The following is a 26,525-nucleotide window of genomic DNA, read 5'->3' as shown; positions in this document are numbered from 1 at the left end:
AGAAAGATGCCCGGTTTTGATTTAAAAGCCTTAAATGTGAGAGCATCCAGAAACAATTTGCTTCTGGCTTCTACCAGCTATTATCAGAAATGCCATTTCTATGTTTGGTGGTAGTAGTTCATCATCATGTCACCTTTTACCTTTTTTCTCAGATAAACTAAATAGATTGAGCTACTTAAGCCTCTCATGGTATATCATGTTCTTTAGCATTCTTGTACCTCTTTCCTGAACGTTTTCCAATTTTTTAACTTTTTCTTTTTGAAGAGTGGGCACTACAACTGGATGCAGTATTTCAGTAATGGTCTTACTAATGCTAGCTTCCTAGTCCTATTTGATAGTCCCATGGTTATAACCTGAAAGTTTGCTCATGTTCATTTTCTCAGCTACAGCATTGTACTGGAAACTCATGTTCAGTTGGTTCTCTGCTGTTTTATCCCAAGTCCTTTTCAGTCTCTGCATTCCAGGAGACCATATAAGCACTCCTTTAAAGATAAAGTTGTGTCTACGCGCCTAATGAAGGTTTGGTGGCCTTAGCAGCTGGCCCTTGAATGTACATTTTAAGTTACTTTTAACACGCTGTGTAGCTAGAACTTCTTCTTCGGTAATGACACCTCATGATGGCTTCACTCAATTAAAATGATGAAGCTGTCACTAAGTGGGGGAAGATTCCTGTTTACAGAAGAAAGAACATTCATGGAAGCCAGGAGAAATCTATAGAGCTTGCTGAAAGTGGATAAGAATTTAGTGACAAAAAGATTTTGTTAACCTGCAGTTAAGATTCCCCTGTAGTATCTCGTGCCTTCTACTAATGTCAAGTTCAGCAAAACCCAGTGTTCTGAAGATCAGGAAATGGGGAGTTAAGGTGACACCCCCACGTAGCCCTGTGAAAAGCCAGAGCATGTGCATTGAGGTTCTGTTGGGATACTGCTTACAGAGGACACTGGTAAGTTGGACCAGTTGTGTAACTCGTACTTCTAGAACACTGAGTGTGACATTGTTTTGCTGGAATCAACATTCTGAAAGTGTTCAAGATACTAAGGAAGAAGCAAAATCCAATAGGCTTTACTGGATTTTAAAAAAGCTTCTTTGTCAGTGAATGTCGTAGGTTCTTTGACAGAAAAATGATATTGGTAGGAGTTAGAGGTCACATAGGTATGATCATACCAATATGATTATACTATAGTTGTTATGTGTGTGAGATGCCTCTGGGGCCAGATAAAGGCTTTTTCTCATAGGATCACAATGCAGTTTGCCAAAGAAGTAAGTAGTATTATCCTGTTTTGTAGAAATGAAGGATACTGAAGCATGGAGAGGTAAAATGATTCTTCCACCATTACCTAGGAGGCCAGTGGTATGGCTGTGAATACGGCCCAGGTTTTCAGATTCCCAGGCTAGGCTGCATAAGTGCTGTGTGACTGCTTGTGTCTTCTCTCTGTATTGCTTGGTTATGGTAGAAAGGAGATAGTGACCATGCTTCCAACTGTTTGAAATATGTGGTTGCTAACAGCCCAGGAGCAACATCTCAGACAGGCCTGAACACCAACGCCTTTGACAGTTTTTTAATACAATACTGTTCAACACATGAACCAAGACTAATGTGTCTATCTTCTCCATCCCTCTCCTCCACAATATAAGTCTCTGCCCACCCACAACAATTTCAAAGGCACCCTCCACTCCTGTCCCATTTAGCCATTAGCACTTAAGAAGGTAGATGTATGTGAAAACATTCACAGAGCCTGTGAACTTCAAGAAATGCAGTTGCTGATCTCTTTGAGGCATCTACATTTTGGGAACCTCTTGCCTAGAAAACCTGAAATGAGAATCCCTAACTTTTTCCTTGTGACCCCGTGAAGCTCAGTACATTTCAAGACAATCCAAAATAAGCATGTGGATTTGAGAGTCCTTGGAAGAATAGCCTTGAACCAGAAAAGTCCTCTCAACTCTGCCTGTACCGGAACTGGATCTTTGCTCTAATGTTGTCCAAAATTAATCTTTGCTCATTACTTTGCTATATCTAGATGCCCTGCACAGGCTAAAACTGGAAGAGAAATTTTTTTTTTTAGGGAGTATGGATGAAGGTTAGAGGGAAGGAGCTGTACACCTTCTCCTGCAGTATAGGAAGAGTAGAGAAATGTAAAGTGGCCTGTTCATCTTGATGTAGCGTTCTCAGCTAGATGAATATGGCTTGGAGCATTATCTTCAAAGTTTATAAACTGCCTCAGGCATCTTGGTGCATATTCTAATCCTCTATTCCCAGTGCTTGAAAGCCTGTGGTATGCATCCAGCATGACCATTCTTAAAGACTTCTTACCCCAGTCTTAGCACTATGTTTTTGGTGCATGCTTTCTACATATCTGCTTTCAGCTTCATACTTAGGTCAGGGTTTCCCTTGATCCTAGCTCTCAGTGTTGGCAGGAACAAAGAGGCACTCATAAAGAAAGCCCCCTCGCCATGTCCCCCACACACGGCTGGAGACAGACAAAGTCTTTGTTCCATACAACATCACAGGGAGAGTGACAGGACCTTCTCTGGTCTCAGCACACACCCAGGAGGGGAAAATGCAGGACTGTTAAGTGCCCATATCCTTATTCCTCCCAACTCATCATATTGTCCGTGTCCGTGTCACCCCCTTCCAGCATTATTCACCCCTGACTGTAGTCCTCTTAATCTCCCTCCCCTTTACTCCCTTCCCTTGCTACAGCCTTAAACCCCTCTCCAGGTTCCCCCCAACTCATCTTTGCTCCTGTTAAGCATTCAGACATAAAATTTATTTTCTGTTTAAAAATTGAACATCTCCTGAATTTTTGGGTAGCACTAAGCTGGATAGTTAGCAGACACATAAGAGGATAGGACTAGGAGTCAAAATGAACTCAATATATTGGAGAAACGGTCTGAAATAAATAGGATGAAATTCAATAAGGACAAGTGCGAACTACTGTGCTTAGGAAAGAGCGATCAAATACTTGAATACAAAATGGGAACAACTGGCTAGCCTGCAGTGTCCTAGAAAACTACAGGCTATAGTGGACTGCAAGCTGAATCTGAGGCTATAGTGGAATATTCCTGCAAAAAAAGATCTAATTGCCTGCTGGGTTGTACAAACAGTAGGGCTAGAGAGAAATTGTAGGAAGAGTCTTCTGCTCTGTCCAGCAATGGTAGAGCCTTAGGTGGAGCACTGTGGGCACCTAACTTCAAGAAAGACGTGAACCAAGTGGAGCACCTAGAGGAAAGCAACTAAAATGATATGAAGTCTAGAAAATATAACATAGAAGAAAAGCTTGGAAGCACTGGGCTTATTTAGCATAAAGAAGAAAAGACTGAAGGCCAGCTTGATACCTATTCAGTTACTATAAAGAGGTTGGTGATGATAACCAGCTGATTTTTGTATAAAAATGGACAGAACAAGAAATCCTGGGCTCAAACTGAAGTAAGAAAAATATAGGTTGGATATCAGGGAGAACTTTCTAACCATGAGGGTGGTTAACATGTTACCTAGGGAGCTTCTGAAACCTCTGTCCTGGGAAGTCTTTAAGTGCAGTTTAGATGAAGATGATGCACCTTGAGCAGTGTGGTGAACTACATAACTTCTGACAACTCTTCCAGCTCTAATATTATATGACTAGCCAATGGCCTGTCATGAATGATGGAGTGTTTCAGGGAGAGCTTACCTGCCCTCCACCACACATCCTTTGGGGTGGGCCATGTGAACCGGGGTGGGCAATTATTTTGGGCGGAGGGCCACTTACCAAGTTTTGGCAAGCTGTCAAAGGCTGCATGGGTAGCTCCACCCCTTGGCAGGTGCCCCGCCCCCTGGTCACCATCTTGTGACTGGAAGTCTCACCCCCTAACCCCTGACCTTTGCCACCAGAAGTCCATCCCCTTGCCCCCGGAAGTACTTCTTTCAGCAAGGGGTTGTGCCATCTTGGAACCAGAAAAATACCAAATTATATTCTAAAAAGGAAACATCTACAGCATTCATTACTCCGATTTCAAAAAATATTTTTGTCCTGACTTACATGTGTTTGTGTAGTGTACGTAGAGGGAATTGTGCAATAGCTTAAAATGAAGTCTTACTCTTGTATATTGTGGGGGGTGGGTATAGGTTTGTGGGGGGCTGTGAATGTGTGGGTATGTGGGGTGAGGGAGCATGTGGGTATGTGTGTGGGGGTTTGTGGGACTTGTGGGGAGCTGTGTGTGGGGGGAGGGTGCCTGGGCTGTGTAAGGGGGTGTGGATGTGGGGGTCAGTGTGTATGGCAGTGCGAGGGGAGTGTGGGTGCATGTGTATGGTGGGGTGTGTGTGTGGGACTCATCCTATGAACACACCCACACCCACCCACTCTGCCCCTGGCTGCACATCCACACCCACCCACTTAGCCCCTGGGTCCACAACCAAACCCAGCCAGCGCCCACACAGTCCCTGGGGTGGGGCGGGGCGGGTTGGGCTGCTCAGTCCTACTGAGGCTCCTCCTGGGTCCTACTGCCCCTGTCTCCTACAGCTGTGACAGGAGCCAGGGCAAGTCAGTACAGGTTTAAAGCCTAAGGGCTCCCTCCGCCTCCGGCTCCCTGCCTGAGGAGGCGGGGCCTGTGCAGCCAGTTGCCACCTGCCCTTTCCAGGGCACATGCGTAGTTGGTCCCCCGGCGTTATGGACAGACAGACGGAAGTACTAAGCCTTTTATTGTTTTAGAATTCTATGATTGCTGTACTTTGGTTACATTTACCACTGCTCCGCCCCTCCTCTCCCCCCCAATAAAGAAAGGACTGACTGTAGTAAAGTGCCTACAATGGCATTTTTAGATTTCTTTCAGAGATGGGTTCTGATCTTAGAATGCCTGGATGTAGGTTTGGTTCAGTAACCAAAACTCATCACTATGAGATGTGCAGGGTATTTGAAAATTATTTGATTAATAACCTTCTTGGATACTTTGCCTGTTCATGCACAGTGTGGCTTCTTGTACTTCCAAACTTAACTCTTATTGGATACCTTGTTCAACATACTTACTAGCTTCTTTGGAGGAGCTTCTATGCACTAGTTGGAGTAAATGTCAAGTGACTGAGACCTTTTGGGGCTTTATCAGAGCCATGGCTTGACTGGGTAGAATTTGCCAGTCAAGATAAAAAATTTAAAATAATTTTGGGATCCCTTAGGTCAAGTGACCCCAGATTTGGATCACTAACTATACCCTGCCCTTTCATGAAACATGCCATATTTTAGGGTAATTTGAGTAACCTGTCAGAGGGCACAGCTCTTAAAGGATGATTCTTCTAAACAGAAGAATCCTCAACCTTATCTGGAAGGGAGCTGATTCTCCTGTGTAACATTTAGTGTCCTCGCCTTCCTTGGTACTAAGTACAAATTTGCTCACTGCAGCTTGGCTTTCTTGCAGTAACCGTCTTGGTTGCATTATCTTTTTTGCCTGTCACATGAATATTTGGAGGGGAGGGAAGGGGAATCTCAACAATAAGTTTAAGTTTATCTATGCTGGAAGGTCTAAAAAACAATTCCTGTTTTTGTGAAAGATGCTGTATTAGTGGTGGCCAATCTTTTTGGCAAGCCTTGCTCCCTACTTCATCTGCTACACGCCAAATGCAGTGGTTGCCTGTGCCACTTGGTGGCATGCATGCCATGGCTTAGCCATTCCTGCATTAATATCATCTTAAGAGGGGCAGGAAGCTTGTTCCATTTGGACACTTCTTGGGGTCAGGTGTCATCTTCTATAGACTTGTGGATTGATGACTTGAAGAGTTCTGCTTTCAGGAGAAAGAATAAAGTTCTTCATCCCACAATACTGAAAGAAATGGCCCATGAAATTTCACATCTGATAGGAAGGATTTATTAACAAAATCTATTAAGTTGGTTACAGTACTGCATGACTGGAGAAGACCTAACATACTATATATTTTTAAGAAAGGCACAGAAATGGTCTGGAGTATTACAGGTCTGTTTGTCTGACCTCAATAGTGCGCAAAGTTTTAGAACAAGTTTTGAAGGAAAGAATGATTAAAGACATGGAATTAAAAGGAAAACGGGACAAACGGCACCATGTTTTTAGCAAAGCTAAATCAAGCCAGATTGACCTAATGCTTTTCAGTGTCTGAATTTTTGGGTTAGGGGTATGCAGTAGATCTGATCTGTCTACAGTTTGGGAAAGTATGTGGCGTTACATAATAATTGTGAGTTATACTGGAGAAATTAGTAAAGGAATTATACGGTGAGAAAGAAACTCTCTAAAAGGGAGATGACAATGGATTGTACTGAAAGGGTCATATAGGCTGCAGGCACGTTGCTACTGAAATTCCTCAAATATTGGTCTTATGACTAATCTTGGGATCTTGTACAGGAAGAACTCACTGACCCTAAGGACTGGAGTAATAGAAATGGGATGAAATTCAATACTATAAAATGCATTGTTATGCACTGAAGATCTAATAATAAGAATTCCTGCTATACAATGGGAGCTCATCAGTTGGAAATGAGGAGGAAGAAACTGGACTCTTTTACTTGATCACAAAATCACTAGAGGCCACTAAAATGGTGTAGTCCATAAAAAGGCAAATGTATCTGAAGAGGTCGTTCCAGTAAAGACAGAGACACATTATTGCCTTTCTACTTAGCACTTGTGAGACTTTACTGGAATATGGTACACAGCCTTGATCACCTATATTTAAGGAGGAAAAAATCAGACTGGAACAGGTGCAGAGGAGTGTTCCTTGGATGCTCAGGGGAATAGAGAGCCTGTTTCATGAGAGAAGGCCAAAAGAACTTGGTGTGTTTGGCTTAGAAAAATGAAGTGCAGCAGACAGTGAAGAGGCTGGAAGCTGCTGCACTGAAGTCTGCAGAGCCTCAGCCCAGCATGTTGCTAGTGGCAGGTACATGTGCACCTTCAGGCAGATGGTGGGGGAGCTGTGAGGGCCCTGGTCCTTGTTGTGCTGGTGCAGCCTTGGCCCCTTCCCTGCTGTCTACCCCAAAGCACGTGTACCAAGCAAAATGCCTTTGTGTGCCATGCTGGCATACGTGCCGTGGGTTGCTGGCCCCTGCTTTAGAAAATAAAAAGATTGAACTTTGGCAAAAACTCAGGAGCGACCATTGGAATTGACTCCTGTCCCTTACCCAACCAGGACTGTTGGTACTCTCTGAAGTCTTACAAAACGAGCTTTTTCTCCAATTCATTGAAATAAGGGGAGAAAGGGCTGTTAAACTGAAAACCTTCTGGAGCAGCAAAACTTGAGTCAGTGCTTGCAGCACTTTCTGTGAGTAGAGAAAGGGAAAAGAGTGGGGGGGAAAGATCTATGTCCTCAGGTCAGAGGAGAGCAATAGGATGAGGGAGGAGATGAATAGAGGGAGGTGATGAGTGGGGAGAAGTGAGCTGTGTAGAGCAAGTTTGAATGCTGTGCCTGACAAAAAAGGAAGGGAATCAGGAGGTGTAGTAAAGGGGAATGGCAGGAGGTCATGTCAGGTTCTTCTTTTGAAGAAATAAGGAAGATTTTGCATGAGGGGAGTGTTATCAGATGTGGGCTTGGATGCAGGAGCCAGTGAGGTTGCAGAAATAGCAGCGTTGATGAAGAATATATCAAAGCTGAAGAGGGATCTTATACAGTTGCAGCGGTTTTCTCAGAGACATACAGAGAAACAGAAGCAAAGTGGAAGCTCAGAATTAATCTACATTGGGAGACTGCAGGATGGAGTTTGCAGTTTGACCGACAAAAACATGTAGGATGGAAAAGAGTGAAAGTGAGTGGAAGGATCCTCCAGAGAGGAATATATTGAGAGTGGCACAAAGACATGGGCATAAATGGGCTGGAAGTCAGGAAGGGGCAGACATTGGGCAAAACTAAAGAGGATAGGTTGGGGATTGGAGCAGGAAGGTGAAAATTGAGAAGTCGGAGAAGAAAATAGTTTTGTGAGGGTGGTCAAGTGAGTGGCCATTTCTTCTAGAGAGAGAGTTGTCCTGGGTGTCCAGGTAAAAAGGGCTGAGTACAATGGGCAGTTAATGGGGAGGGGGAATTGGAACAGACACGGGAGAAGTTAACATTAATGATGAAGGTAGGGGGTTCTGTTGGAATGATGATGTTACAACCCCAGAAACCAGAAAGTTAAGGTTCCTAAAGCATTTAGAGTGGTGCAGTATCAATGCCTCTACCTAGGCACACCTAACATTTTATATTAGAGCTCCACTTGGATTTCCTTTAACTGTCAAACCTCAAATGTTAACTCAAGCAGCTAACTCCAGACTTCTCTGGATTTTTAATGGTGGCAAGACTTCATAGATTTCATAGACATTAGGGGTGGAAGGGACCTCAGAAGATCATTGAGTCCAGCCCCCTGCCCCAGGAGCAGAAAGTCAGCTGGGGTCACAGGATCCTAGCAAGATAAACATCCAACTGACTCTTAAAGGGATTCAGAGTAGGTTCTTGCACCACCTCTGGCAGCAGTCTGTTCCAGGTCTTGGGAGCTTGGACTGTAAAGAAGTTCTTCCTTATGCCTAACCTGAAATGGTCTTGGAGAAGTTCATGACTGTTTGACCTTGTCATCCCATGGAGCGCTCTGGTGAACAGGCGTTCTCCCAGATCCTGATGAACACCCCTTATAAACTTACAGGCAGCCACCAGGTCCCCCCTGAGCCTGTGCTTTTCCAGGCTGAAGAGTCCCATAGCTCACAGCCTCTCATCATAAGGCCTGTTTTCCTGCCCTCTGATCATGCATATGGCTCTCCTCTGGACTCTCTCAAGCTTTTCCACATCCTTTTTAAATTGTGGAGCCCAGAATTGGATACAGTACTCCAGCTGCGGCCTCACTAAGGCCGAGTACAGCGGGAGGATGACGTCCTGGGATTTGCTAGAGAAGCATCTATGGATGCAAGTCAGAGTTTTGCTTGCTTTGCTGGCTGCAACATCACATTGGTGGCTCATATTCATCTTGCGGTCAATCATGACCCCCAAGTCCCTTTCGGCTGTTGTGCTAGCAAGTGTAGCACTGCTGAGCCTATAAGCATGCTGCAGGTTTTTCTTCCCAACGTGGAGTACCTTGCATTTTTCACATTTGAAAGCCATCAGGTTTTCGTCCGCCCACTTTCCGAGCCTGTCAAGGTCGGCCTGGATCACCATTCTGTCCTTGGGCGTGGATGCTTTACCCCAAAGTTTGGTGTCATCAGCGAACTTGGCCAGTCCGCTCCTGACACCAATCAATGTCCACATCATTAATGAAGATGTTGAAAATGATGGGCCCAAGGATGGAGCCTTGTGGGACCCCACTGGTCACAGCGCACCACAACAATTGACTTCAGTCAACTACCACTCCCTGGGTCCAACCTCGAAGCCAATTCCCCAGCCAGCGGACCGTGATGTAGCAGAGGCCTCAGTTGGCCCGTTTTTCTATAAGACGATTGTGGGATACCAGATTGAAAGCTTTTTTAAAGTCGAGATATATGACGTCAATCTATTCTCCCTTGTCCAGGTGATATGCCACCTGGTCGTAGAAGGAGATGAGATTGATCAGACAAGACCTACCCGCAACAAACCCGTTCTGGCTGTCCCTCAAGAAGTTGCCTTCAGCCAGTTTGTCAAGAATGGTCTCTTTGATTTTCTCCAAGGTCTTTCCAGGGATGGAGGTCAGGGTGATGGGCCTGTAGTTCCCCGGATCTACTTTCCTCCCTTTCTTGAAGATAGGCACCACATTGGCTTTCTTCCAATCCTCGGGCACTTTGCCTGAGCGCCACAAGTTCTCGAAGATCCATGGTAGTGGCCGAGCTATGATGCTTGCCAGCTCCTTAAGTACCCTGGGGTGTACGCTGTCTGGGCCAGCTGGCTTGAAGGTGTCCAACCTCTCAAGGTGTTCCTTCACATGGTCAACATTGATGAAGGGTAACAGCTGTCCCTCACCTTGGCCGTCCCATACCGTATTGAGCAGGGCCATCCCTTGGGGCTGGTGAAAAACCAATGAAAAATACCTGTTGAGCAGGTTGGCTTTTTCCTGGGCGTCGGTTGTCAGTTGACCCATATAGTTTAGCAGGGGTCCAGTGTTACCCTTGCTTTTCCTCTGGCTCCCCACATATCTAAAAAAGGACTTTTTATTGCCCTTGATACGTGTAGCCAGTTGGAGTTCAGTTGCAGCCTTGGCTTTCCTGGTTCACTTTCTACAGGTCTGGACCAGTGTAGAGTACTCCTCCTTTGGGGTGGACCCAGTCTTCCATCCATTATAGGTCTTTCTTTTTAGACACAGGAGGTCCACTAGTTCCCTGCAGAGCCAAGGGGGCTGCTGTGCCCTTTTGCTGCCTTTCCTCTGAGACGGGATAGACATTGCTTGTGCTTTCAGGATCACTCCCTTGAGGAGCAACCACTTTTCCTGAACTCCCCTCCTCTTTGGGTCCTGGTCCCTTAGGGCCTCACCGACAAGCCTCCTGAGCTTGTCAAAGTCAGCTTTCCTGAAGTTGAGGACTTCTGCTTTGCTGACTGACTTGCCTGCTTTATGGCAGATGGTGAAGGTGATCAGCTCATGGTCGCTGTCTCCCAGCTTCCCTTCGATTGTTAGGTCGCTGATTAAGTCATCCCCTGTTGCCAGTACCAGGTCAAGCAAAGCTTTGCCTCTCGTTGGTCCATAGACTTCTTGAGTCAGACAGAGCTCATCCATACACCGAGGAAGCTTTGTGTCCGTTCAGATGTGGCCGAGTGCTGTTCCCACGAGATGTTGGTAGTTGAAATCTCATGACAACCATGCACTGGGAGCGTGCAGCCTCAGCTAGTTTCCTGGCGAATTCCTGATCAAGCTCTTGATCCTGACTGGGAGGTCTGTAGTAGACCCCCACCTTTGTGTCCCCTGTGCCTTGCTCACCACGGATTTTAACCCAGAGAGTCTCTAAATATCCACCCTGGGTGCCAATGTCAGCTTGCAGGGATGTGTAGGTTTCTTTGACACAGAGAGCTCCCCCCCCACCGCCCTTTTTGCCCACGCGATCCCTCCTGTACAAGATATAGTCATCTATACCTGTGGCCCAGTCATAGGTGGAGTCCCACTAGGTCTCCGTTATCCCTATGAGATTGTAATCCTTTTGGTTTAGCAGGAGGGCTAGTTCGTACCTGTTGCTAAGCCCCAGAGGGGAGGGGACCTTGATGCGGTGGGCCTTGGGGCCCTTGACCACCTTGGTCCAACCTCCTGGCTGCACAATACGGGAGATCCCCGAGTCCTTCCTTGTCCTGGAAGGTGACCTTCGTCTACCCTCCGCCTCCAGGGGGTGAAGGGCCTGGCAGTAGGAATCTGTCTCCTGCTTGCCATCCCTGATGGCACGCAGTCTCTGGACTGTGGCCTGGAGCTCCTTGATCTGATGCCCCAGAGACTCCAACGTGGAGCAAACCCTGCAAGCGGAGGTGGCCATGCTCCCGGTCCCAGGAGCCTGGAAACCTGCCAGGCAGCCCCTGCAGCCGAGAGCCAGGGGATCCGTGTGCGCGGAGCCAGGAACCAGGGACTCCGTCTGGGTGGAGGCCTCTGAGGTGCTGGGGGTGGGGGACGCAGACTCCGAGGGGACCCGCGAGGTGCAGCGTGTGCCCATCTGTATCGTGCTGCTGAGAAGCTGGCTACTGATGGGACTAGCTTCCCTAGGGCTCACTAGCAGGGCCTCAGGCCCTCCCACTCACCCTCCTGCACAAACTCCCACACTAACTCACGCGCCGGGCAGACAAGCGTGCCTGTTTGCGAGGCTCTGGTCGCGTGACTCCATGGGGGGCTAGACGAAGTAGGAGCCAGGGCAAGTCGAGACCCTCCTTAGCTCCTCTCAGCTGCCTCCCTGCAGCTGATCTACACTAGCTCCTCCCTCCATGGGCTCCACTTACCTCTGGGTCACTGGGGGGCCTTCAGGGCGCGGGGGTGCGAAGGGCCTTCACCCATGCATCTCATGCCGCTCCCGGGGACTTGCATAACCATAGCTCTCAGTTAATGCATTATTGAGTCCCCAACTAAGAAATTATATTCTCATGCCTTTAAAACAATTTATGTGAGTAGAGGGTTACTTCTGAGCAAAGGATGTTGGAGAGCATTGGGAGAAGTGACATACTTGAGGCAGAGAGGGTAAAAGGTAGTTGGGTTTGAATGAGAAGTGCTGCGAGGAAGATGGAGGAGCATAGAGATTTGTGCGCAGGGGAGAGCAGTGGAGTCTAAAGGTAAGAAAGGCTGGGAACATAGAAGCATAGTGGATAAGGAGCAGGGAACCCAGTGATAACAGGGATAGATGCAGGGGTGGATTCAGGGAGGGCACAGTGGCACCTTCAGTTGATCTTGCCTTGGCAGAAGCAGCTGGGGACTTTTTTTTAAAAGCCTAGAAACAAGTAAGAATCCCCTCCCTCTTCCTCCATGCTCATTATTTCCTGCTGTGGTCTTTCTGGATTCTTTGCAACAAAAGAATTGCTCTAGTAGCATTTATTTATTTATTTTTTACAGAAAGAGTGAAAAATGAAGAATTGGCATTTTCCAAGGGTGTCTTGAATCTGACAAGAGGTGCCTTGAATCTAATGAGGTTGAGAACCACTGACGGAGACCTTAACCATTTCTAGGAACAGTTCAGGCTTTTCTCTTTCTTTTCCCAAATATATGAACTAAACCTAGCTAGTGCAGTGATGTCTCCTTATCGAAAGAAGGCCTGAAACAGCTACTCTACAGGGTGTAAATTGCCTCAATTCATCTTACTGAGGCAGTAACTGAAATGTAATGTCAAGTTAAATGTCAACTTTAAGTAATAATTCACTGCTAATCATTTGAACAGAAAATCTTCCTTCCAAAGACCAAAAAATACCTGAGACTGATGCCTTCCTGGTGACAAGGAGTTCCAACTGTTCTTTGGGTCCTTTGTGATGAGGATAAGACCTACCCCCAAGGTGGTGGTGCACTTGTGGTTTTTGGGATCACTTGAGGGTTTTCTTTACTACAAGTGCTATGCATATGAAATCAGACATGGCAGTAACAGATGCTCTTGTAGTACATTTACATTCTGAAAGCATCAGACTCTTTCCCCTTTTTTGTTGTTCCACCCCATCACCCCTACTATTTGCTTGTTTCCTACCTTACTATATACACTATGGAAAGCTGCACTAAAAGTTCCTTTTCCATTTCCTCTACAGCTCAGATCCCTCACTTTAAATAGTATACACCTGTAACTTCTGTGTAGAAACTATGCTGTCAGAGAGTCAGTAGTGGGATGTGTGGGGTACATTTCTGTAGAGGATGAGCCAGTGCCAGGGTCAATGCTAATTTTTTTTATCCTTTTAAGGTTCAGTAAGTCTTTTAAATGTGATGCTGTGCATTCCTTGGATATGTATATTGCACTGATGTTGGCTTCTTTCCTAATTGCCATAGTAATATTTCTTTGGCCAAATTTTTTCCCTGGGTTTCAGTTGTGTTAGTAAAAGCCACTGAGGGAGGAAATTGGCCAGCAGAAATCTCACGGAGGTAATAATGTGGGAGAAACAAAGCACCTGGTTTGACTTTTTAATCCAAAGCTCTGTGCAGAACTGGCAGTTAGGAAAATACATGGTCTTGTTTGTAAGATGACCAAATTTGACACCGAGTCATTTTAAGACCATTTTGTTTCACTGAAACAGGAAGCCCATGATGCTGTTTTTACACAGCCACTTTTCACAGTACAACTGTGCTTTAACCATGAATTTCCTTATTTGCAAATGCTTTTGCAACCGCATGGCCATGGCTTGTGAGGCTTCTTTTTTAAATAATGTCTTTTGACTTTCCTTATACCTCAGTGCGATTTTTGTTTGTTTGTTGTTTGTTTGTTTGTTTGTTTGTTTCTCTGGGGAAACTAATACATTGATAGGGCTAAAATGAATGATTCTGAAATGACAGAGCTACTGTATTGCTTTTTCTAGATCTGTCTAAAAGAAAAAGCATGATGGACTTATAGGAAGCAATGAAAACTTGAGGAAAAAATATTTCTGGATTAAAGAGTAGGTAAGGGAATATGTGGAAAATCTCAATGTCATACAAGTTAGCATCTCCCTCTGACGTTCCTGATGCACACTGACTAAAGAGCCTTCTGTACTGCAGCCAGATCCTTTTGAAAATTCATGATCAACTGGGATCAATAGTGGTGGGGGAAAATGGCATTGGGGAGTGTTAGGCAATTTTTATTTCTTGTACAAAGGAGGTGTACAAAAGAAGAAAAAACTGGCACCATATCTAGACTGAAGGCTTGCCATGCCCCACAGCTCCACATGTGCTGCTACCTGGGCTGGGAGCAGCATAGGCAAATCTGGAAGGTTTTGAAGGCAAGTGAATTGACAAGGAGTTTTAGCAATGCTAATAAGCCTGGCCTCAGCGCTGCTGTGCTGGTGCAGCTAAGTTGCTTCTGGTCCAGGTGGCATTGTGTGGAGACATACAGCATGTTTGAGTGCATGTGGTTGGGCATGGTAAGTCTGCTGCATAGACCTGGCTTATGTCTTTAGGGTGGCATTTGTTTTTATGCAGAGGGTTAGTGCGGTGTTGACTTACCACATTATCCTTCCTCATTGTGCATATTGTAGCACTAGGACAAACCTTGGAGCACACGTAATTGGCCTACTTTAAAAGTCAGGAGTTTTGCTTTGTTTCCTTCACTGATATTAAATCTTTGTTCTTCACAGAATGAGGAAGGTCACTTAACCTGACCTTAAGAGGCGGGGAAGTATAATTTCCCTCCATCTTGCAGTTAAAGTAACTGAGGATTTCAGAAGTTGCAAGAAATTTGCTTTTAGCAAAGTAAGAAGTAAAACCTACATCTAGTAGTGCAGACTTAAGAGAATGGCGCTCATTGTTTGAGGCAGTGTTTGCCTGTGAAAAGGGACTAATCCTGTATACGCACCCACAAAGTCCTTTAAAACCATGTATTAATGTAAGCTATATAAATGTTGAATTTATTAAAAAAAAAATCTGAGAATATACTTAGATCCTTAAAACAAATTTTCAAGAGCCAAGAACCTTGTTTCCCCACGCTCGGCTGTCTAGGAAATAGCTGTTCAGTCTGATTGCAGGGGGTATATGCATTCCCACGGAGGGCTGGGAAGGCGCAGAAACAACATGTTATGTGGCCATCATGAAAGAAAACTGAGGACTTAGTGGGGATAGGCAGAACAAAGCAGAAAGGACCTCCTCTGGTTTGTCAAAGAGGAGTTCCTCTGAAACTTAATAGGAGGAGGTACGTCTTTGCTCTGCAACTTATCCTCAGCTCACACTCTGTTTAGTTTCTTCCCCCTATGTTATACTAAGCCAAATTATCCCCTCTGATATTATGCTTCCCCCCAATGTTTCCTCCAACACATCTGTGTTCATGTCCATGCCATGTTCTGCCTGTATATTACCTAATGTTTCTGGTGAAGTGATCAGTTTTGAAATGATAATACTTCAGAGTTAACTAATCTAGTCAAATGAACGGATAGATCATGCTAGCTGAGATATTATTTTAGTCAGTCTGCAGACCCATGTAAACATCATGTACTATTTATGCTCTGTTTATATTGTCCTGGTTGTCTTGACATGGAAACCAGAAACTTTTAGTGTTACTTAAATTCAGAAGCATCCATTCAGAAAATAAAATGTGAGAAAAATGATAATTCATTCTGATATAGATAAATAGTTCTATCAGTATTAAAAAGTTAACAGGATATTGAAAAGATTGTTTGTTCTAGATTCTGGTCTAGCATTTAAAAGAAGAAAGAAAATTAGTCATGGCAGCCAAAGATGCATAGTAGCTGAGAAACAGATGTCCTACTTGCAACTTAAAGTAGGACTTAGAGTAGTAGTTCTTGACCTTTTTAGACTCAGGACACACTTATTGGACTCAAAGAACCCCTTGGAAAAAGCCAGCTCTTAGCTTTTACTTTTTTTGATTTATAGAAAAAAATGGAGCAATTCTGTTGCAAAGAACTGACCACAACAGGGCAAAATGTGTTTGACTCTATGGACTATCTTTTCAAATAAAACGTCAGGCAGGCAAAACTCCATTGGTTATGTTTGATTTACAGTCTCAAGATTTTCTCTTCAGTCATGAGGGGTAGGGGAAAAAAAAGAAAGCTGAGATTTTTAAGCATCGCCCTGGTGCCAAATACACTTTGAGTAGTGAGAAAGATGGAAACTGTTTGAAGAATGACAGCTGAAAACTTTGCTTAATGAAAATCCTTTTTTCCCTTCACCAACAGTTCCTCTTCTCAGAGTTTTGAATGGGTTTTATTAACCCTTTCTGAATGTTACACACAGTAAAAGTGTGCTAAAGGAATAGCATAAAGGTTGTAAAATTATACATTCAAAAGTTAGGGATTGCCTGTTGAAGTTGCTTCTGCAACCTGTCTTCTGGCCCTTTGTGCATATAACAATACTGTATGTATTGACATGATGGCAAGCTGTTTTCTCCATGGAATGGATGGTGCTTGGGAATCCTTCATCCTGTCTGCTGTGTGGCTGCATGCTTTACATAGTGCCCATCATTCATGAAGACAAGGCAATTCTTTTTTTGAATGGCATCCACATCTATGCTGCTTCTAGCAGAGCATTTTGTAGTATTGCCCACTAGAGTGGGCTTGTATCCCCTTCTGCCTCATTACCCTGTTCTTGGACACTGAGGGCAAGATTATAAAAGAGGGTTTGGCCCAAACATCTACAGCTGCCTCTCTTCCTTGAATCTGGGCAGCAGATGAACCATGAGCTTCTCCATGCTGCTCCAGCCTCTTTGAAGACTTAGTGCTCTCATTAGATGTGTTCTTAAGTTAGGGTTAAACTAGAACTTTATCTTTGCTTTATTCATAACATTTTACACACATCCTACTTCAGATGACAGGCTCTTAAAGGCATCATTGCAAGTCCCAGGAGGTGGCTTACATGCTTCTTTTTGAGAAACTGGAACTCAGAATTGGAAGTCATGCTTACTTTCTAATCCAAGAAACTCCTGCATTAGGCAGTTCTGAACTCTCAACCAGGAAGAGCTTTTCTTCCTCAGGGAACAGTCCATAAAGTTGTTGCTCTACTCTGACTTCTCCAAGAGTGCTCTAACCAGATACAAGTCATTTGCTTCAGAATGGTAAACCATTACTGGTCTCCACTGCCTGTGTAACCTGTATGCTTGCCATCATTGTGCAGACATGCCCACAGCCTCCAAGCTCTCAATTTCTTGCCTGGTCTGCAGAAAGTCACAGTTGCAATTGGAGGAAAAGCCTTTCTTAGTCCCAGACTAGTATAGATAATAGCCCTGTGGCAGTTTAGCTGTTAAAATCTAAGATGTTTCTACTTTCCCTCATCTTCCCCTCCAGCATGTATAACTGGACTACATTTGGGCATATTTTCACAGGACAACAACAGACACATGCTAAGATGTATGGGCCACCTTGTCCCAAGTATCAAATCCTTCCCCAAAAGCATAGGGGGAACTAGAACTTTTCACAGGAACAAACTCTTGGGAATTTTTACTGAGGGCTATTTTTCCCTAGTCTCATTCTTCTATATTGGCTTGTTTGAAACAAAAAACAGGCAACTACAGCTAGACTTCTGGCACAGAAAATGTCAGTCCAAATGGTTTATAACTGAACTAACATCTAAGTAACTGAAAACATGGGCTTATTATGGGGAGCTTGGGCAACCTTAATAATAGGCAAGGCTAATCAATAACGTGTGCAATGAGGAAACAAGGAGTTTAGAAACGGTCATTAATAGCTAGTAAGAAAACTTGAACAAATTTCCATGTACGGTTAATTTGAAAGATTGGGAATGCTTAGTTCTGAGACAGCAAATGATGGTTAAAATATAAAGAATGGTCTTTCGTAATACAAGAACAAAGGATTGTCTACAAATTATACATAATTATTTCTAACAAAGCATTGCAGCAAACATGGAGTGATTCAATATTAGACCTCATTCTGATGGGTAGATAAGAACTAATCAAGTTAATGGTTGCCTTGGTGCAAGTGATCATGACCTGGTTACATTTTGTTTTCTGTAATCATAATAACCTCCCAGTCAGTAACATACATATATGGTTCCTTAAAAAGGCCTGTTTCTCAAAACCAAAATTATAGGGACCAAGATTTAGATATAAACAAAAATGTTGTTTAAGAAAGTTGTATAAGTTGCTTAAGAAAGCCTAACTAGATGTTCTACAAACCACAGCTCCTCAATTATGGAAGAATAATGATTTGGTTAAAAAAAAGTTTCTAGTTGTGAAAGCAACAATACAAAGTAAGAGCTCACCAAATAAGAACTGGAAAAAAAGAAAGTTGGTGACACTGAATATGAATTAAAAAATAAGAAAAGCAGGTAATTGATGAGGCAAAATAAGGATAATCAGTTAAATAACTTTCACTAACAGGATTAACAAGAATAAGAAGTTATTAAAAAAAAATAGGAAAGAGAAGAATCCCAATGGTGGGATACAGCAGGGGTGTTCAACCTCTGGCTCATGGTGCCATGTCATCTGGCATGCAGGGCTCCTTATAGGTGTAGAAATTTGGCAGCAGGGAGTGGTGGTATGGTTCCCCCACTGCCAAATCTCTGAACCCATGGGGGAGCCCCATGCCCTGTGTACTGGACCTAGTGCCTGATCCCAGTGTGCAGGGCTGGATGAGGGTGGCACCAAGCCCCAGGGGCCAATCATTTGTGGCGGGGAACAGGAAGGAATGGCACCAGGCCCCTGGGACCCACCCCTGGCATACATGGGGCAGGAGAGGGTGGCTCTGGCCCCCAGGAGCTAATCCCAGTGTGCAGGGGACAGGGCTGGGACCCCCCAACTCAATCTTGGCACGCAAGGAAAAGAATAGGGCCCCTGGGACCCTATCCTGATAGGAGAAGGCAGTGTCAGATACCCAGGAAGGTGGAACAGTGCAGTTCCTGGCTCCTGGGACCCAATCCTGATGTGTAGGGGGCACGAATGGGTGGCACTGGGTACCAAGGCCCAATCAGGCCTGCAGACAAACCTGCACGACTCATCTGGCCTGCAGGGCCAAAAGATTGAGTACCACTGGCATAGAGCTATAACTAGGCAAGTTGATACAGTTGTCAGTGATGATGGAAAAGAGGACTTTCTGGTAAACATCAGTGGAAATATTCCAGTAAGCATTCGTGTACTGTATTCAGAGCAAATTTAGTTGATATATATCCGTGCCATGTAACGATGATGAAATACCCCAGCTGTGCTTACCACTGCAGTTGACAATCCCACTTGTAACTAAGTCTGGCTTACAGTAGATCACAGTCCACTTTTTTGTTCCTAGACAAAAAGATCATACACAGCTAAAAATTAAAAGAAAGAACTCCTAGATGTTCTACTGTAACACACCATGTGACGATGTTCCAGTGCTGTATGTGCCCACATACATTTTTCTAAAAAATTATTAACAGAAAATCAGTCAGCTCAGCTATTTCATTGCATATTTAATAATAATTTCAAACTGGAAAAGAAACATTTTTAAAGGCATGATACACTTCAAGATTCTAAATAAAATTAGCTGTATATAAAGATATCTGTCATTACTGGCACTTCACTATTCTCTACAACATTTATGCTGGAGCTAAATATAAACTTGTATGAATTATTCTTATTTCTTATTATTTTATTCCAATTCTATACTTACTTCTTGGCAGGTCCATTTAAGCTCTAATGTACCCACCATGCCCCCACCCACCCCCAAGCAGCTGAGCATTTGAGCATCCCATTTGAGCATCCAGTAAATGGCCAGATTTTCATCAAAAGAGCTCAGCACTCAAAGTTTCCTGTTCTTATTGAATACTCCTAAACTTGTGAAGTAATTTCAGTGAACATGATAGCAGAGTTTGGGTGCTGTGCATGCTTAAAATCTGGATTCTTCATTTATGTGCTTAAATGGGAACTGGAAGAGGTCTGAATATTTGGCTATGGTTGTGGTTGCCGAGTAGTTTTGAAAATCTAGCCAGAGAAGTTTAAAAGCAAGGTGCTGGCCAACTCTTGTCCATTGAGGTTAATCTTATCCTAGCTCCTGGGAACTGGGGAGCAGGTTCAGAGGAAAAATTAAAACAAAACAAAAACAAACAATGTTGGTTCAGTTTTTAAAAGGTTAAGAAAATGATGAAGGCAGTTGGCTAGCTTAACACTGATCCTTGCTAAATGGCTAATAGAGGACTAATTACAGAATATCAAATCTGGTGGATCAGTTGATCTATCTTAAAAAGATATATGGCCTTCAATTTTGTAATGTTTGAACACCTCACCGTACAGAAGTGATGAAAAGAGTTGTTGTCCCTAATTCACATATGGTGTACCAAGGTAGAGAGACTTCCTAAGGTTATACAGAAAGCCTGCATCTCAATTAGATGTTAAACTGCAGGGTCCCAGTCCAGTGCCATGTTCATTAAATCATCCTTTTTTCCAGTACGTATTGACATGACGCATGTAAGGTGAGAAAGCAGTGCAGAGTAAGCTAGTATGTGAACTTAGTGCAGGTTAGCTACCTTGCTTTAATGCCCCATGTGTATAGTCTTTTCCTGTATTGAAGACACTGAAAAATGAACACATACCCTGGGATTAGGAATGGATAGGCATGCAGCTATCCTGGGGTAGATAACAGCAAATGGTTATTATTGGGTTTTGCCAGTGGGTGTGGAGAGAAAGCAGTAGTCTATTTGCCTTGTTCAAATGGCCACATGAGGACAGAGATGGAGATTATAACACCTAAACAGCTAACTGCTGTAATTTGTACCGGTAGAGTTGGGTAGGGTACAGTATACAGGTATGGTAATTTTCCATTGGATTGGGTTTGTGTGAGGTAAGGGCATGCACACAGATAGGCGTTTACTGCAGAGTAGCTGACGGCAAATTCACACACTAGCTTATCTAGCCAGCTTCTGGTTGTTTAGTGTACCTTCCTGTGAAGATCCCGTTATGGGATCCTGGTTGAAGTAGGATTCTTTCTCTGCATCTCTAAACATGTAGATTGGCCTTTTTTTTTCTCCCTGAGAAGTGTTGCGACTTTGCAAATCAGACTTATGCATCCTATATTACAACCGGGGGTTCTGTTCCAGATCACCTTGTGGAACTTCTTGGACCCTCTTGCTCTCATGCTTTCCGCTTCGCTGTCCTGTAGGTTAATGAAAATTTTTGATAACAAGCAGGAGCAGTTTTACCTGTTTATAGGTACAGCATAAGAGGGAAGAGCAGATGTGGGCATATATGCAATTTGACCAGAACACTCAGAAAGCATATTTTTCTCTATTGGGCAAAAGGTAATTGGGGGCTTAATTTTACAAGGGGCTGGATGCACTGGCACTGATCCAGCAAAGCACTTAAGCACCCACTGTATGCTTAAAGTTAAGCATGTGAATAATCCCATTCATTTAATTGGGACCACTTCTGCATGCATGTAAGTGTTTTACTGGATCTGAGCCAGAGTGTTCAGAACACTGCTGGACCGATGGACGATCCTCTCGCCAACTGCAGCTATAGAGTTCAGTCTCCAAATTATGGAGGTGCTGGAACTCTTTAAGTGACTATTTTTAACGTACCAGAGAACAGCTGCATCGTTTTTGCGCAGACTTTGCAAAACAACCTAACTGAGGCCAAGACCGAGCATAGAGCATTTCAGCCCCAACAGTTAATGTTTCTTGCAGTTATGAGTAAATGAAACAAGCAGGTATAATGGAAAAATGTTAAGGCCACCACTGTAAACTCTAATAATGCTCTGTCCATCATTCCATTAAATAAAACTCCTTACAGGTGTATGTCTTCATCCTTAAAAGAAGCTAGAAGCAGAACTTTCTCTCTGTACCTCTTGCATAACAGGAGTCTGTATTTAATTAAAACAATCTCGCATTGTTTCTCAAATAGGGTGGTTGGAAGTCATTTAGAATCTTACATACAACTCTGCAGCATCTCATGCTACCTTTTTTCATTCTTATTTGCTACCACTAATTGTAATAGTCCTGTATATCTCAGTTGCCTGCTGGCCTGTCTCCGCAGCCCCAGAAGGAGCAACTTCACAGAGTCTGAATCTGTCCCTTGTCTTCAGAGCTCACTTTATTATTCAGACATAAAATGTGACTGTTTCTCTGATCAAAGCAAACTGTAGGAGGTCTTTCCTACTCCCTTGCCACAAGAGCCCACTTGCTTGCTCTGAGCTTTGCTCAGTATTTTCTAGGTGTTACTTTATTACTTCCTACCTGGGTTAGATACTTGAACAGCACAATTATAACACATACTAGAATCAGACCTTTGTTTTGCGGTGTGGACAGTCCATAGCTACAGTCTCTATCTAAAGTTCATTCTAGTGTCTTCTGTATATTTTTAATAATTTATTCCCTACCCATAATTTTTTTTCAAATGGCAGTAGAGGTTTTTCTTAGCTCAGTAGAAGGTGGGAGGCTGTTAGCTTGATTGCTATTAGTGTCATACCTAAGTGGCCTGTGCCAACTCATTTTTTCCTATTGCAGCTTTATATTTTGTATGTGGTTTGCTCTGTAAGTGTGGTTTATTTCACGCTTTTCACATAAATAGACTTTGGCATGCATGTAGCATAGCACACAAAACTACAACACTGTATACAGGTATTTAAGGAGACAAGAAAAATATATTGTGTGTTATGTTGTAGGAGTAGTATGTAATCTTGTAATTGCAAATCTTCACATATCCACTAGAAAGTAGTGTTAAGATCATGTGTACAACTTTTACTTAGGCTTTAGCTTCTGAAAATTTAAATAAGATCCTCCTTTACTATGGCATTTTTAAAAAGAGGTTTCTTAGGCTTTTGAAAGGTAGAAGGTATGAATTTTAGGATTAGGATCAGTTTGTCAGACTCCATCAGAACATTCTTCATTGTCTAGTAAGGTACCGTTCGCCTCTGAAGCCTGGGATCTGTTCAGAGCCACTCAACATTATAGAACAGAGCCTCTGCTCTAGCAGGGAAGATGTCAACACAGCTCTATACCTGCTCTGGATTTTCTCCGAACTGCTCTTCAGTAGATGGTCAGTAGCTACTCCATGGCCATTAGGGGGAAAAAAGAGGAGTTAGCATGGCTAGGGTTGGAATAGGGGTTTGGGGAACCATTGACACTGAAACCATGTTCATATAGAAAATGTATGTGCCAACCACATGGAGTTTTTCCCTGCACACCTAACTTCTGCACATATATGCAAGTAGCCTTTCTCCCTCCAGTGGCATGAGAGAGCACTGGACTCAGTGAAGTCTGCAGATTCTGAGGAAGCAGGTCCTTCAGCATGTAAATAATTGGCTTTGCATGCACGTACTGTCTATAGTTGCATGCTGTACAAGATGATCCTGAAAAAATGGCATGGGCCTGGCATGTAATTTTTGAAGGCTCATAACTAGGTCAAGTGAAAGATAGAGATACAGAGATATGCAGAGCTAGATCACATGAGTTGAGTTGAGTTAAGCCTGTGATGATGTTGGGGGTTGGACATCCCTTCTAACTTGAATGACTAGGGTGAAATTAGGACACTGAAGCAAATTGAACTGGTTAACATGATTTCTCTCTCTCCTTCTGCAGACATGTCAAGTGTGCCAGATGATGCTGCCTAACCAGTGCAGTTACTGTGCTCATCAGAGAATCCATGCTCACAAGTCCCCTTACTGCTGCCCAGAGTGTGGGGCGGTGTGCCGATCAGCCTATTTCCAAACCCACGTCAAGGAGAACTGCCTCCATTACTCTCGCAAAGTTGGATTCAGGTTTGTACTGTTCAATTTCCCTCAGCTCTTAGGGGAGAAGGCAGATTTTTGACTACCTGTGACAGAAAATTGGGCAGATTGTGTGGGTTTACAAGATCTTGAGTCAAAGACTGCATCAAAAGATTCTTTTTAACTAAAATGATAACATAGAAATCTCTCCCTCCCACCACAGTTTGAGAAAGGGATAAAGCATATGTATTTGGCCTCATAATTGCCCAGACACTTCAACTTAAGGAAAGTTTCTGAACAGCGAAATGGATTCAAGCATGGTTTATAAACATTTAAAAAGAGAATGATATTATTTTAAATCCAGAGTGCTATAAGGTGTTCCCAAGAGCAGAAATGATTTTGAATTCACTTAAATGAAGAGATGGGAGCCAATTTTTATGAACCTCAATTTGGTCTACCAAAATCATTAGTGAGTTTTGAAAATATTGGCCCTGAACACTTGGCAGAATAGATTTAAAGTTTTAGGCCTGTCACTCCTACACAGGCTTAAATTTCCCAACACCACTGAAGGAACATATGGTGCAATGAAATGTTTTAACAGTGAGCTGAATGCAATTCCCTGAATCTCATGGCATATCTCAAGGGCAGGCTGGAGGGCTGCTTAATGAGTTTTGGTGAGCTGTGGAGGGCCGCACGTTTAGCCTCGCCCCTTGACCGTTGCCCCGCCCCCTGGTCACCATATTGGGATCAGAAATTCCACCCCCTAACCCCTGACCTTTGCCACTGGAAGTCCCTTCCCTTGCCGCCACTGCTGCCACCCCAGTACTCCTTTTGGGAGTGGGGGTTGCCATCTTAAAACCAGAAAAAAAACAAATCACACTCTAGAAGTCAAACACCTACTATGATATATTTTAATTTTATTACAAAAAATATTTTTGTCATGATTTGTGTTTGTGTACTGTATATAGAGGAGATTGCATAATAACTGAAAAATAGAGTCTTACTCTTGTATATTGTGTGTGGGGGAGCACCCCCACATAGTGCACAGTCCCCGCTGTCAGCAGCAGCAGCAGGCAGGGGTGCTCAGGGTGCTGCCCAGCTGTCACAGGCCAGTTGGGCACTGTGAGTGTATCAATTTTATCACAGGCCAACTGGGCTGTTTGATTCAGTTTTGGATCGAGGAGGCAAAGCTGGGAGTGGAATAAAGGCAAATTTATTACAGCTTACGCACACAACAGTTAACGGAAAGATAAATGACGCGGGAGCGGCGAGAGACACGCGGGTGAAAGCTCGCTGCGCCCCCGCTCCCCCGAAGCCCCCCAGAAACCCTCCAGCAGCCGCGGAGCCCCCCGCTGACCCCCAGTGCAGCCGGGGTAAGCGGGGCCCGTGGAGAGAAGGGGCTAACCCCCTTAGTGTGTGTGTGTGGGAGGCGGCAGCTGAGTGGAGCCGGGCCGGGTCAAGCCCCGCCCAGGCCCCTACTTCGCCCAGCCCCCCAGGGAGCCACGCGACCGGAGCCGCACGAACAGGCTGCACAAACAGGCGCGCTTCTCTGCCGGCGCGTGAGTTAGCGCGGAGTTCGCGCGGGAGGGCGCCAGACCCTGCCTGCGCACCCCCCAGGGTAGACAGTCCCAGCCGTAGCCAGCCTACCTGAGGCATGACACGGATGGGCACGCGCCGCACCCCGAGGGTCCCCTCGGGCTCCGCGGCCCCCCCCCCGGCACCTCAGAGACGGCCACCCAGACGGAGCCCCTGGTTCCGGGCTCCACGCAGACGGAGCCCCTGGCTCTCGGCTGCGGGGGCTGCCTGTCCCTTTTTCAGGCTCTGGGGCCTGGGAGCATGGCGACCTCCCCTTGCGGGGTCTGCTCCCTTTTGGGGTCTCTGGCACGCCAGCTGGAGGAGCTCCAGGCCACAGTCCACAGACTGCGTGCCATCAGGGACTGCGAGCAGGAGATAGACTCCTACTGCCAGGCCCTTCTCCCCCGGGAGGCAGAGGGTAGATCGCAGTCTCCCTCCAGGCCAGAGGAGGACTCTGGGACCTCCTGCTGTGTCCAGCCAGGGGCATGGACCAAGGTGGTCAAGGGCCCTAAGGCCCGCTGCACCAAGGCCCCACCCCCGCCACAGCTGAGCAACAGGTATGCACCTCTTGCTGCCCCAGCAGAGCCTGCTGAGTTGCCGGCCCCCACAGGCAACATGGGCCTAACTGCAACTCCCGCCCCTGCTCTCCCCAAGACAAAACGTAAGGTGTTCGTTGTGGGAGACTCCCTCCTGAGGGGGACGGAGGGGCCAATCTGCCACCCTGACCCCTTAGCCCGGCAAGTCTGCTGCTTCCCGGGGGCCCGCATCCGGGACATTGCGGAGAGGATCCCCAAGTTCCTCAAACCCACAGACCACTATCCCATGCTCCTTATTCATGTGGGCACCAATGACACGGCTCGGAGCGCTCCCAGCCAGGTCATGAGGCGCTACAGGGATTTGGGAGCGGGGCTTAAGGGTCTGGGGGCACAGGTGGTGTTCTCGTCGATCCTCCCAGTCTCAGGCTATGGGCTGAGAAGGGACAGGAGGATCTATGTGGTCAACCAAAGACTGCAGCGCTGGTGTCGTCAGGAAGGCTTTGGCTTTCATGACCACAGCCCGCTCTTTGGCGAGAGAGGCAGCAAGCTGCTGGGAAGAGATGGTCTCCACCTCTCTCCCCTAGGGAGGAGGCTCTTCTCAGCCAGACTGGCTGACCTGCTCCACCGGGCTTTAAACTAAGCCCGCTGGGGGACGGGGGGACTACCGCCACTGCTGGCCCGCTGAACAATCCTTGCAAAGCCAGCGGATCACGGCACTCAAGGGAGCCCACCCCAGCCCCAGCCCTGGTAAAATCTGTGGGCAAGGAAGGAGCCCCCCAGGGGGCACTTGCCTGCCTGTACAC

At 45.1% G+C, this 26,525-nt stretch overlaps 1 protein-coding gene across 1 annotated transcript in view; it reads left to right on the top strand.

Moving 5' to 3' along the window:
* ZNF592 (zinc finger protein 592) overlaps positions 1-26,525 on the top strand; it is a 78,729-nt gene that overhangs the window by 14,372 nt on the left and 37,832 nt on the right. Inside the window, exon 3 of the mRNA XM_059714850.1 lies at positions 23,484-23,662. Within this exon, the coding sequence (XP_059570833.1) occupies positions 23,484-23,662 (179 nt within the window). The remainder of the gene's footprint in view (positions 1-23,483; positions 23,663-26,525) is intronic.

Source organism: Alligator mississippiensis, chromosome 11 (genome assembly GCF_030867095.1).
Source record: "Alligator mississippiensis isolate rAllMis1 chromosome 11, rAllMis1, whole genome shotgun sequence".
In the NCBI taxonomy this organism is placed as follows: Eukaryota; Metazoa; Chordata; order Crocodylia; family Alligatoridae; genus Alligator; species Alligator mississippiensis.
The sequence above is the reverse complement of the archived record's forward strand: the minus strand, read 5'-3'. Positions and strand labels throughout refer to the sequence as shown.